Source organism: Aythya fuligula, chromosome 14 (assembly GCF_009819795.1).
Source record: "Aythya fuligula isolate bAytFul2 chromosome 14, bAytFul2.pri, whole genome shotgun sequence".
Classification (NCBI taxonomy): Eukaryota; Metazoa; Chordata; class Aves; order Anseriformes; family Anatidae; genus Aythya; species Aythya fuligula.
Genome location: NC_045572.1, coordinates 8709890 through 8722191, shown reverse-complemented (window position 1 = coordinate 8722191; position 12302 = coordinate 8709890). Strand labels below are relative to the sequence as shown.

Sequence of the window (12302 nt, the reverse complement as noted above, 5' to 3'; positions counted from 1 at the left end):
TGGGTAGTGCCTTCTACAGAGGTATCTTCAAGGCTTTTTGGAACTGTTCCATCCCATTCCTGCGAGAGTAGATAAGCAACTCTCCTGATGCCCTTCCTGCCATGCACAGACCAGAGTGGTGCATGGCAGAGCTGGGAACGCAAGCCCAGTGCCTGGGAGCAGAGGGAGGTGAGTCAGATGGCCAGACATGGCAGGGCTGTGCAATTCGATGGACTGTCAGGATAGAAACGGGCTGAGAAAGCTGTTTGTATCAGTAAACTGGTGCTTATTCAGGGAAGTCCTGTAGCAAGGCTTCACTGCAGGCTATAACTGGAAGTGGCCACTCACCTTAGATGTCAAGCAAATGAAAGTATTCAAGGTGCATTATTTTTCTAGAGGGTTTCTTCTTGGGTAATACTGCAAAATCAAACAGGTAGCCAAGGAAGGGGAAACAGCTGCAGAGATCTGACCAGGGGCAGGAACCAGTACAGAGGGGCTCTCAGTAGAAATTCATTTAAATTGATCCATGTTGGTATCTTTTCAGGGCCAAATATTTATATATGATATATCCTAAAATTATCCTGTAAATGTGACTATGCTTACATTCATATATCCTGACTTAGCCAGCAACAAAGTCAGCTTGCAACTGTCTAATCCCTTGGAAATCTTAAAACTAATTCTTTGCCAGCATATGTTATGTCTCAGTATGTGAAAAATAGTTCATCTCTTTATATATGGAGCTGATAGAGTATTCATTTTAAAAATTAGAAGCCACTAAAAATCAGTTAGAAACTCTTCTTTAGGTGCTCAAGTGGGTCATTGTCAGTTGCTCTAATTTAATTTCTATCCTGTTGGTTAATTTCAAAGTCACACTAAAAATGGTTGGCCTCTGTCTAAATAACTGCAGGACTCATGGATGTTTTGACACAAGGCAGAAGGATGGTCAGTGGAAAGCTTAGGCCAGAAACATCAGCAGAACCAGGATGACTGGTGGATGTGCTCTGTTCAGGAAGAGCTGTCTTTGCTCAGCTGCTGTCACTGTTTCCATGGCCTTTATCAGCCTCATGGCCCGAGTCATGCCATTCCCTGTTTGCCGATGGGAGTCTGGAGGTGGAATGACCAGAAGGAAGGTCTGTACCTCACAGTTCCACCTCTGTGGATGCCATGTCCCTGTGGGTGGGCAGCTTGTGGGTCCTGAGTTCATTGATGCTGATTTCTCAGGCTGCTGAGGAGCTGTTCCCCAGAACCAGAGAGGGTTTGCCCCAGCCCAGACACCCAGCAGACCTCTCCGCAGAGGGATCTGGCAATGGGGGGGATCTGCAGTTCCTCTGCAGCATTTCCCTGCTGTTCTCCCAGAGATCACTGTCCTTCCATGCCTCCCATGCACTTGTGTCCAGTGTAAAGCTGTGACAGGCTGGCATCCCACCCACTGTGGCACAGGGGCACACTGTCCCTGGTCAGGGGTATGAACATATGGAAGAAGATTGATACTCTTTTTTCACAATGCTGCTGTCAAGTCACAACTTTGCATTTTCTAGTTTCCATGGCAACATGTTGGCTCACAGCCTACCAGTGACAAGCCAAAAACATGTGCGTGTTAGAAGTGCTTCCTGCTGGCAAAATAAGCCCAAGGATAGACATTTTAAAGAAAGCTGAGCACCTGCCTCCTCCAATAGCTGAGGCTCCCTCAGCAGTAAAGCTATGAGTCTGTGCTCATCTGCCATCCAGTATTGTTTACATCCTGGACTGGTAGACCAGGCAACACAGAGTCTAGAATCTAGTAGTATTGAGCTGAGATGGCTCAGAGAAGATAACTCCTTGCCCCTTATTGAGCAGACAACAGTGCAGGAACACTTCTCCAAGTAGTTCTGGGAGGATAACCAGTGTGTACCCAGTCTGCCACGTTCAGCTTTCAGGCTGTTTTCTCCGTGGCATTTGCTAGGTCTCAGTACTTGAAAATTGAGGGCAAAGTGATCACTGGCATTGGACCTGCTTCCTTCTGGACTTGGCTGCATGCAAAAAAGTACATTAAAAATTGCTCTGTGCTGATGCAGGTTGAACAAGGTTATGACTCCATGTGTCATCATTAAGTAGCTAATGGGGATGAGTAGCAGAGGGAACCAAAACTGGGCATGGGAGATGGGTGCATGTCATTAATTCCTGCCTGTTAGCAGAAGTATCCTAAACTGTAAAGCTGAGAAAGGAAGGCTTACTAGATGATGATTAATTCAAGAAGAATGGGATTTACATGTGGCTCCAATTAGAGATAACATTGGTCTCAAGATAATCGTTCGCTCTTTCTTACAGTTAAGAGTAGAGTGGGGTTTGAAAGGACTAAAACTGAAATTGAACATTGTAGAGGTACTTCCACAGGGAAAGCACAAAAGGCAAAAATCTTCAGACCATGCAGCTTCTGCCCAGGTGCACGTTATCATTTATTTAAGAGTTTGATCCAAAGATCTGATAGAGTTGTATGCTGCAGCTAGACAAAACGAGCCCTGCCAGGTGATGGAGGTGTCATCCATACTATGTCCCTTGGCCATATGAGTCCTCTGCAGAGCTGGGCACAGCTTTGGGTCTGACCGTAACTGTAGCCTCTGTGGTCCTTAGACTATGTGCAGAGGTTTAGGATGGGAAAGAAGAACATAATTACCCTGCATCACTACTCTTAACCGCTTTGTCCCTGACTTTCCTCCCTGCAGAATGGATATTGCCCTGTGTGTTTAACGAGCCTTAAAATCTTTAGCTAGAAAGATAAACTGAAGCCCTCTTTTACTCAGATGTGATCAAGCTTTTATCTGCTCCCACTGGCCTTCTTAGAGAAATATATGTTATCAGGAGGAGAGGAGCAGGTAACCATGTCAGCTCTTCAGCTTTTCCAATCACCTTTCCTCTTGTTTTTTAAACTTACCGGCAACATTTCTGGTGCCTTCAGGCAAAGGTGTATTTTATTTTATTTTATTTTATTTTATTTTATTTTATTTTATTTTATTTTATTTTATTTTATTTTATTTTATTTTATTTTATTTTATTTTATTTTATTTTATTTTATTTTATTTTATTTTATTTTATTTTATTTTATTTTATTTTATTTTATTTTATTCCAATAGATATTTGCTGGAGGGAGGAGAACAATTCTGATTCCTTCTTTTTGAACTGTGTGTTCCATCTGTAATTAGTAACAGGCTGGGGCAAGCCTGGCTTGTATGGAGAGGAAACTTCTCTTTAAGGTGGAAGAAAAAAACACAGTTGATGGAATCTAGAGAATTTACCCAGAAAGAATTGCATACTGTAGTGAAAGTAAAGCATAGTGACTGGTCCACCCCTTCTAATCTGCCAGAGATACCTTTTGCTGCTGAGTGCACCTGATACGGTTCAAGGCCACTGGGTCCCAAGAAGTTAAGGTTGAGGCTTGACTTTCTAACTCTCCTGGCAAAAGGTCAAATGACAACTGTGGAGAAAGTGAAGGTAGACTCATAGAATCATAGAAATCATAGAATATCCTGAGTTGGAAAGTACCCATAAGGATCATCAAGTCTTAACTCCTGGCACCACGCAGGTCTGCCCCAAAGTTTAGACCATGTGACTAAGTGCACGGTCCAAACGCTTTTTAAATTCAGAGAGGCTTGGTGCAGTGACTACGTCCCTGGGGAGCCTGTTCCAGTGTGCAGCCACCCTTCTAGTGGTAGTTTCTGTTTGCTGAGGTGCAGGGAATCTACCCCACTTCAGGCTCACTCAGGACTCTGAGACATGCCGATTGTCCACTGACGGTGGGTGGGGTGTCCAAGAGCCTGGTATTCTGCTCTCTGTGGCTGTCCTTACAGCCTCTTCTTCTTCTCTTTGTGTGCTCTTTTACCAAGGGAGATTGCTGGGCTGATGAAGTAGGCGTATCGTTAGATTGGAGAAGGTTGGCAGTTCAGTTTGGGACAGGCTGACCATATGACATCCCTTGGGAGTAGTGTCCTACTTTCAGTATCACCAGGAATCCCTATTGTTAGCCTGTAAGTGGAGCCAAGGGATACCCTCCTCTCCTGTTTCTGTACAGTAGTCCCTCAGGCAAAGCTAGCTGGGGCAGATTCATTGCTGGGGTCTTCCTTGTATAGTTCCCTGCAGTAGATTATTCCCCACCCACAATGAATGGGGCTGTGGTCTTCCCTGTACAGCTCATTGCTTTGGAATGAAGGCAAAAAATAATAGTAATGCCAAAGCAGCAGGGGAAGGAGAGTGCCAATAAAGATAAATGATTTCCTAATTAAGCCTGGAGACAAGGAGGGGCAAAGAGAACTGTTGAAGCCTTGTGGGAGCCAGAGTGAACCCAAGCAGGCTATACCACCACTCTGGCAGGGGTCTTCAGGCTGACATTTTTAAACAAAGGAAAAAGCTCACTTGACAATGGATCTTGCAAGAGCAATTCCAGATGCCTTGAAGCTAAGACTCTTCTCAAGCACCGGTGTTGTTACAGTCACCAGGGAAGCTTCTGTCTTGCTAACTCTCACGATGTCATTATAAGTCTCCGATATTTGGGATTTGGTTTAGCTGCTGAAGGCAGTTTATTGGAGGGGGGTTTGAAAAAGAGCATCTCCTTTGTTTGACTGTTTGTTGTTTTAAAAGAGATGATGATGGACATCATTTTGGCCAATGCACCTGGGACTGAACCAGGGAACTTGAGAACTGAAAGGAGAAGTGGTTGGGTCTTGAGCGAGAACAATCCACAAAGCCTGCAAGCTGGGGCTCCTTAGAGATTCAGGGAATGGTTATTTGATCAACAACAATTGACTTATAATGGCTACCAAGTTATAGCCAGATGCTAGGCTTGCTAGGCTGCTTCAACTGATGGTGTGTGCAAACTTAGCTATGGAACAAGGTTTATATGCCTGAAGTTTTGTATATTTTTTCTGATTATATTGTCTGGTTTATATATATATATATATACATCTTTTCCCTATAGATCTTACCCACTGCAGCTGCAAAATGTCACAACTTATGCTGAAGCACCCTCTTTGAGACATGAATTGAAATCCCATTCATCCAGTTTAATGCTTTACCTGGCACTTGGGGAAGGAGGGCTGGGGTGCTGACTGAAGCTGTAGGCAGTTCATCTGGGATAGCACATTTTATACCCGCAGTCATGAGTTAGCCCAGTCCCCATTATGCTTCATGAATCAGGCACTGGCAAGTATCCGTGACACACATCATTTGCAGAAAAGAGACTTAGGAAGAAATTAATATCTCCAAAACTTCGAACTCAGAAAGGAGCCTCAAGACTAACTGAATCTCTTGCACAACCCCATGTAATATTATGGTGATGCATTTTGCAGAGGTTTTGGAGGGATGACACCATCTACCTGAAGGTGTCATCCCATGCTGCTTTTCCATGACCTTATGTCTCTGTTCCTGATAGACATGCTTTTCCCTGATCTGATTATTTCAGTCTGGCTTTGCATGTCTGCATTCCTGTGCTCTGCACGTCTCCCACAAAGACTGCTGCTTTTAGTACTGCATCTCCCTCTCTACCTCCCCTGATTCTTCAAAACAGTTTGGTTTTGCTCTACAAGCTCCCTCTGGTCTTCCTTTTCTGTCTGGCAGTCCCTGAAGTTTTGGTCCTACCTCTGAGTTGCCCATCCTATCAGTCTCCATCTAATATGTGATAAACTTCTAAACGAGGACCAATATGCCTTCTCCCCACCTGCACCAACCTTTTGTTCTCCTCCCAGCTTACAGAATTAGTTGTGGTTTCATTGCTGAGATAGTGAGGTCTCTGCATATTGTCCTAATTGCATACCTACATGGGGTTTCTTGTCTCTCTGTGTAGGTTATTTGCTCTTTGGAACAAGGATATATCTGTTCTGCATTTGGTAGTGTGAAGTCCCTGGTTCTTGTGCATGTGAGATAAACAGGAAAAGAACCTGCTCTGATCTGGCCTCATAATATTGCTCCAGGATCTACATTCTCCCAAATGAATTCAAATCTTGGCATTGGGGTTTGAGGGAAATTCTAAATATTCTTGGGATGGATCAATTGCCTTGAATTCCAGGATAAGAAATACAAGGGAACCCATTCTGACATCAGGTCCATGCCTCAGCTGTAGCCCTAAACTCAGCTTTTATGTGTGTGTTGATTTCACGCTCCGGCAGCTGCCACAGACTTGCCAGCACAAGAGCAGCTACACATCAACACAGCAGCTACAAAGTCCACTCTGGGAATGGGTGTGTGGTTGGATTACACTGCCTCTGCTGCCGTACACCTTTTCTTGTTGCCTGGACATTCATGGCAATTCAGAGATGCAGCCCGAGGCTGAATTTGAGGATGGTTGCACAAGTGACCCTGCTCTTTGGAGCGTACTTATTGATCTTTTCCCCTTTTGTTGACAATGCATGACCCAGAAGGGACTCCAGCTCTTGCTCTCAGACCAGTGTCAGTGTCAGATCTGCAGACTGAGGACTGGTCGAGTCTATCTTTTAAAATCAGCCGGTCCCAAGCCTGAGAACAGAGAGAGAACAGCACTGCTGAGCACAGAAGGGGCAAATCTGCTTTTCAGGTTAGAACAGCACTTTAATGTGGGGGAACAGGGGTAGGAGAGAACAGGTAAAGGGGGTCTGGGGGTGGTCGGTTCTATCCTGGGCACCCACAAGTACATTAACTGTCTCCCATGCCTGCGATTCCCACAGTCCCAGCAGGTCAAACACTGAGTCGGGCAGGTGATGGTGAGGGGAGGAGGAAGGAGGACTTTGCCCATGGCAGAAGGGATGGTAGCTGAGTTGAAAAGTCTGAACCTTCCTTTTCTTACCCCTCTCATTTGATTGATTTGCTTGAGGGTTGCTTTCTTCCCCCCTTTCCCATTTGCTGTTCTTAAAGCTGATCCTGAGCTAGCCAGGTCATGCCCTAGAGTTCATAGCAGCCAACACAGTAGCTATTTGTTGTTCTCAAGCACTGCATTGCACAGTTGGCTTGCCCAGCTCTGTTGTGCTGCTCTGTAACTGAAGGCAGGGAAGAGACTGGGGTGGTTTCTATCTGGTTGTGCAGGGAAAAGGATGCTCCTGGCTGCCATTTCTGCCCTGTCTAACAGAGGTGCTTTGCCAAGGCCATCCCCATTCTGCTTCACATACCAATGATCTTCTGCCTGACTTTATCTCACTGCTTCTTGGGGAAGATGAATGTGTTCTCTAAAGTGGGGACACCGAGAGCCCCTGCTCCAGCCAGCGGATATTTGGTGGTCGCTGGATAATGCTTCTAGACAGTAAGAGGAAGAATTGGATATTCTGAATCTTCTTGCCAGTCATAAACCTACTCTCTCAGGGCAATTTCATCATTGTGCAGAGTGCCAGGACAAGGCACCAATTAAATCTTTGGTGGGTAAGCAGCACACATACCACAGTACTGGCCTTTCTGCTCTCTGCAGTATTGCTATGCTTCCTGCCACCAGCTGTCTGTTCAGAGAGGAAGGGAGTTAATAGATAACCACAGCAGTCTATTCAGTGTGTCCTTTATGATGGTCAAATCTGATGGTCAAATTTTTTATTGCTAGGATCTCATGTATGTTTGCTATGGACAGTGTTCGTTGACAATTTAGAGTCCAAATAATGCATAGTCTTCCAATTCCCCTCAAAACTAATTCCTTGCCTTTTTTATTACTTATGTGTTAGCTACCCTATTTTTAGAAGACTAATAAAATACTATAATAGTTGTAATCCTAGAGCTATTTTTGTCCTGCATGATGCAGAAGCAGGTGAACTCACATAGGGATCACTGAATCTTCAGTGAAATGTAGATGTCTCTAAGGTAGCTTGTGGCTGCTGCTGTAGGCTTTGAGTTGAATAGCTTTGTAAGAAGCTGACTGGGAAAAAGGTCCCATTTTCCCTTGGCAACAGGGAAGAGGAGAAAAATGATTCAAGCTAACCAAAGTGCTAGTGGGAGCATGACTTCTGTCATGAAAAGTTCCTCTCTAGATGAGATGAAGTGCCTGTTTCTTTTCCTCTAACTGGACAGGAGGCCTCAGGGCCCAAGCTCATATTTAGATGTCTAACTCTGAGATGATGAGCTTACAGCAATGAGGCCACCCTTCATGGCCAGAATTTGCCAGGATCTTTGTGTAGGCCATGGCCAAGGGCAGATCTCCATGTTTCCCATTGTAATCTGGAGATTGGCACTCCAAACTGCCCTCTGGGGGACTCTTTCTTTTGGCTGAAAAGGTATTTTGGGGGATCCTGTTCTGGCCAGGCTGAAGGTCTCCTTGTGAATTCTATCCCCCAGAGCTTGCAGACAACATATTCCCCATGGCTTACTCCTCCACTGGCACTACAGGAGATAATTAGTGCGTGGCTAAGTCATATGTGCTGAGGGTCAGAAAATACAATGAGGCAGATTTTCCCCTGGAGTAAAGAAATGTCAACAGAGTTGCACTACAGTGAAATGATGGCATCTGTCAGGGACCCTGGCCCTTTCACTGAACAAACAGCCCAGGGCAGTGCCTTCCTCCAGAAGAATGGCATCGTCTGGCAGCCAGGCACCCTCCTGAAAGCACACGACAGGGTTTTCCAGGGGCTAGTGTCCCCAGGAAACACTTTGCCCAGAAGAGCAGAATGGGACTTGATACAAAACTCTTGTGAGCAATTTAATTCCTCTTAGTGCTAATATTTGGTATTTATTTAAAAACACACCTCAGCTGTCAAATAAACAAAATGTCTACCCTCGGGGGCAACAGGAAGAAGAACACAAACTTGCAAAACTAATTTCTTAGGCAGTTTTGAGGTATTTCAGAAGCACCTGAAGATAGTAAAATAGAACAGAGTTGGACTGGTCATCTTTCTCTTTGCCACACATAGGTCAGGTAAAGTCTAACCTGTTTTACATTCTCAGTTAAGTTCATCTAGTGCGAAAGTATTATCCATGTGAATTAAAAGGTGCATGACTAATGCTGTGAAACAAGATATTTCTCTGACTGTTTATGTGCTTACTGGAATAGGGAAATTCTCTTTACTGTATCTATGTTCTACATTAAATCTCATCTGCTTCTGTACCTTTCATCTCTTTCCCTGAAGTCTGTTACTTGACATTATACACCATACTCCTCAGACCATGGGTCTGGGCTTAAAAAGCAAGAAAAACTCATGATTTTTCAAGGGAATCTTGCAATCCAGGATAAATTCGACAACTGTGATAGAAAATAAAAATAAGCTCTTTTGGCAGTACAACAATCTTGAGCATTAAAACAAAATAATCCTCTTTCGTTTCACCTTGATGCTGAGGTTCTATAAATACCAGCATTACTTTTTATTCTGATCACATTCTCCTCCAGTTCCAGGTAAAAGACCACATGTCTCTCATCATGTTCTTGGAGATGAATCTGTCAAGTATGACCCCTTTCATTAGCTTTTTGTGTCACTAAATTACTTACTAATTTGTATCTTTGGGACTTAAAAACCTTTATCTGGAAATGATCGCATACCTAGGTGATATTCTAATGCTGTAATGGATTTTTCCAGTTACTGCATGCAGCGAAACGTGCTGTGCATGTGAGATCATGGTGTGGCCAATAATCATTAGAATATCTGTCCTCCGGCAGCTGAAGGCGGCATGTTCATTAATGCTTTCAGCTATGCACCAGATATCCTCAACATGCTGGTGTGCAAGGCTGGTGTTCTCTACAGGCTACTAGGTTAAAGCTCTTCAAAGCTGTGTAAGCACCACTGTCTTGCTGCTTTCAACACGTGCTGCTTTTCTTTTTGTGTTGCAGCAGTAGCTGCAAGCCTGGCTAGGGGTGGTTTATGAACAGATGGTGTGTTCTGTCAGTGAAGGTTGAGACAACTGAGAGAAAGTAATGGCTGTGCTGAGGGCAGTCTTGCTGGGAATCTGTGCAGTACTACTGGGAGCCCACCTTGACCCTTTGTTTTTACTATACCCATCTCTGTTGAGGGAGAGGGGAACGTGGTCCTGCACTGGGCACTACAGCCCTGCAGTGCCAACAGCCTCCTTCCTCAGGTGCCCATCACACCTCCCCAGTAAGAAGCAGCACCCAACTGTCAATGGGCAGCAACAGGCCCTGGTGGCCCTGAAATGCTTTGTGTCTCCTGGGTGCATGTTAACTCCTGAGGCATCACAGTGAAGGCCATAATGCCCAGGACTATTTATTGCAGATTACCCTTGGAGACCTGAGAGATTTCAGGGAAGTATCCCACACTGGGATCCAAGAAAGTTTTGCACCACACGGAATCAGCCTGCTAGTTTAGGTCCCCTTGTTTGAATGTGTTGGCCCAAATAAATGTCTTTGTACTGTGGATTAGGGGAGACCTCGGATTAGAGGGATTCAGGAGGCACACATTCATTTAAAAATTCCTCCACCTGGGGCCCAAACTCATGCAATTGGACACTTGACTGCATCCTGCAAAATGAGGCAGCACCTGTATCCTGGGAGCTGTACCAAGTCATCTCCAAGTGCTTTTAATTTACTAATATAACCAGTGAGATGTTCATACTGTGTCCTTGTGCCCTGGCTCTAGTAGAACAATATGTCAGGGTGTTAAAAGAGATGTCAGTGTGCTTCTGTGAAGGAATTTGCATGGAATATCTTTTCAACAGTCTGAAAAAAAGTCTTTCTTAGATGACATATGTAACTTTGCAAATATTTCCAAAGTTAATGATTATTCTCCACATAAGAAGAATTTTATTTGCCTTCAGAAATGTAGGCCAGGCCAGTGGGACCTCTTTTTAAAGCTGTCAGTGCTTACAAACTTCTCAGTCTAGTTGCTGTATGACACGGACCTGAGAAAAAAGCTTGTAGACAAAAGGGTAGAAAGCAGGGAGAGATATTCCCACCAGAAGAGAACACAGGATGTTTTTTGATAAACTGTCTAAGCCAGAAGGAAATCTAGTAAAACAGAAAGCCTGATGAGGGAGTGAGTCTCAATCAGCCTTTGGTTTGTGTTGAAGGCCGCTAAAGATCTCTGTTGAACTATTTAACAAAGGGTTTTGCCTTTTAGTGAGAGGCATTCTGGAGAATGAGACATCAGTCACAGGTGGTGGGAAAGGTGATGCTCTTTTTCCCTGTACCACCACAGAGCTGCTCCCACTCCCATGAGACATGGAGCACAGGTTGTTGGGTCACATGGGAAGTCATCACATACGGTGTCTTCTGCTCTTTCTAGGTGCTTCTGGCAATAAGATGATCATGTGAGGTTCAGCCTCACATGTTTGTAGTGCATTGGAGTATGTGTATTTGGGGGAGACGAAGTACTTGTCCCGTTTGCTTGCCTGGATAAAGCTACAAGCTATTTGCTAGGTCAAACCACAGAGCTGTGGTTTGCAGGATGGAATACATGGGTGCACTACCCTATAACCATAGTGTGCATGTTTGAGATAGAGTGTGTGGCACTGCTGGAGATGGGCAGGGGGGCATGCCACAAAAGTTGAGCTGCTTCTTTGCTGAGGAAGGTGCAGAATGTGCTGCTCATCTCCCCATCTCCTTTTGCAGGCAGATCTTGCTGTCTTTCATTAAAGTGGCTTTTCTCCGGTACAGGAAGTCTGTTTGCTGGGAAGCTGGGGCTCTTGCATTCAACCCCTTGTGAGACTTCTTGACTGTCCATATGTGGCCTTTCTGAAAATGAGAGCAGATGCCAGACCAAACCGTGGCATCAGGCTAAGAGCAATGGGATCAGAGGAGATGTTCATTTAGGAAATCATGATGGCTGTGATTCCTGGGAAGGGTCTCATTTGAATCCTGACCTGGTCTATTCAGCTCTTGAGACTGGGCAGCCCATCTCTTCCAGAAGGGGTGACTTACTAGGCAGTGTAGTAGGGCCAGGAATGGTTATCAATTTATGAAGATGGTTAGCAACTGAATAAGAAATGTCTGCTGTACTTTTCAACAGAAAGATTTCCAGACTGCAGTTCAACAAGGTGAAGCTGGAAGATGCTGGGGAGTACAGCTGTGAAGCGGAGAACGTTTTAGGGAAAGACACCGCAAAAGGCAGCCTGAATGTGAGAAGTGGTAAGTGAAGAAGCCAGCAAATGTCTTGAGCCATCTGTCATTCAAGCAGAAAGTGGGAGGTTCTGCACGTGATCTATGATTTTGTTTCATGCTTTCAGAGTATCGAGTAAAACAATCTTGGGAGATAAGAAAAATTGCAGCTTAGCATAAATGTTTATCTTTGTTATCTGTCACTAGCAATGTGGTAAATTTACATTTTAAATAAACTTACAGTCTATGTATTTTTTAAAAGGGGCAAGGAGGAAAGAAAAATGGTGAGCTTGATGTTTTATTTTTTTTTAAGAATTTCTGAGAAGCAAAACTCACCAGAACACAAGTAATTAAACCATAGCTTTGTGAT

At 44.4% G+C, this 12302-nt stretch overlaps 1 protein-coding gene across 2 annotated transcripts in view; it reads left to right on the top strand.

Annotated features, from left to right (window-relative positions):
• The window catches only part of NRG2 (neuregulin 2), a 98155-nt gene that overhangs the window by 34824 nt on the left and 51029 nt on the right, over positions 1-12302 (top strand). For both annotated transcript variants that reach the window (XM_032196747.1, XM_032196746.1), the window contains exon 3: positions 11844-11962. In XM_032196747.1, the coding sequence (XP_032052638.1) occupies positions 11844-11962 (119 nt within the window). The remainder of the gene's footprint in view (positions 1-11843; positions 11963-12302) is intronic.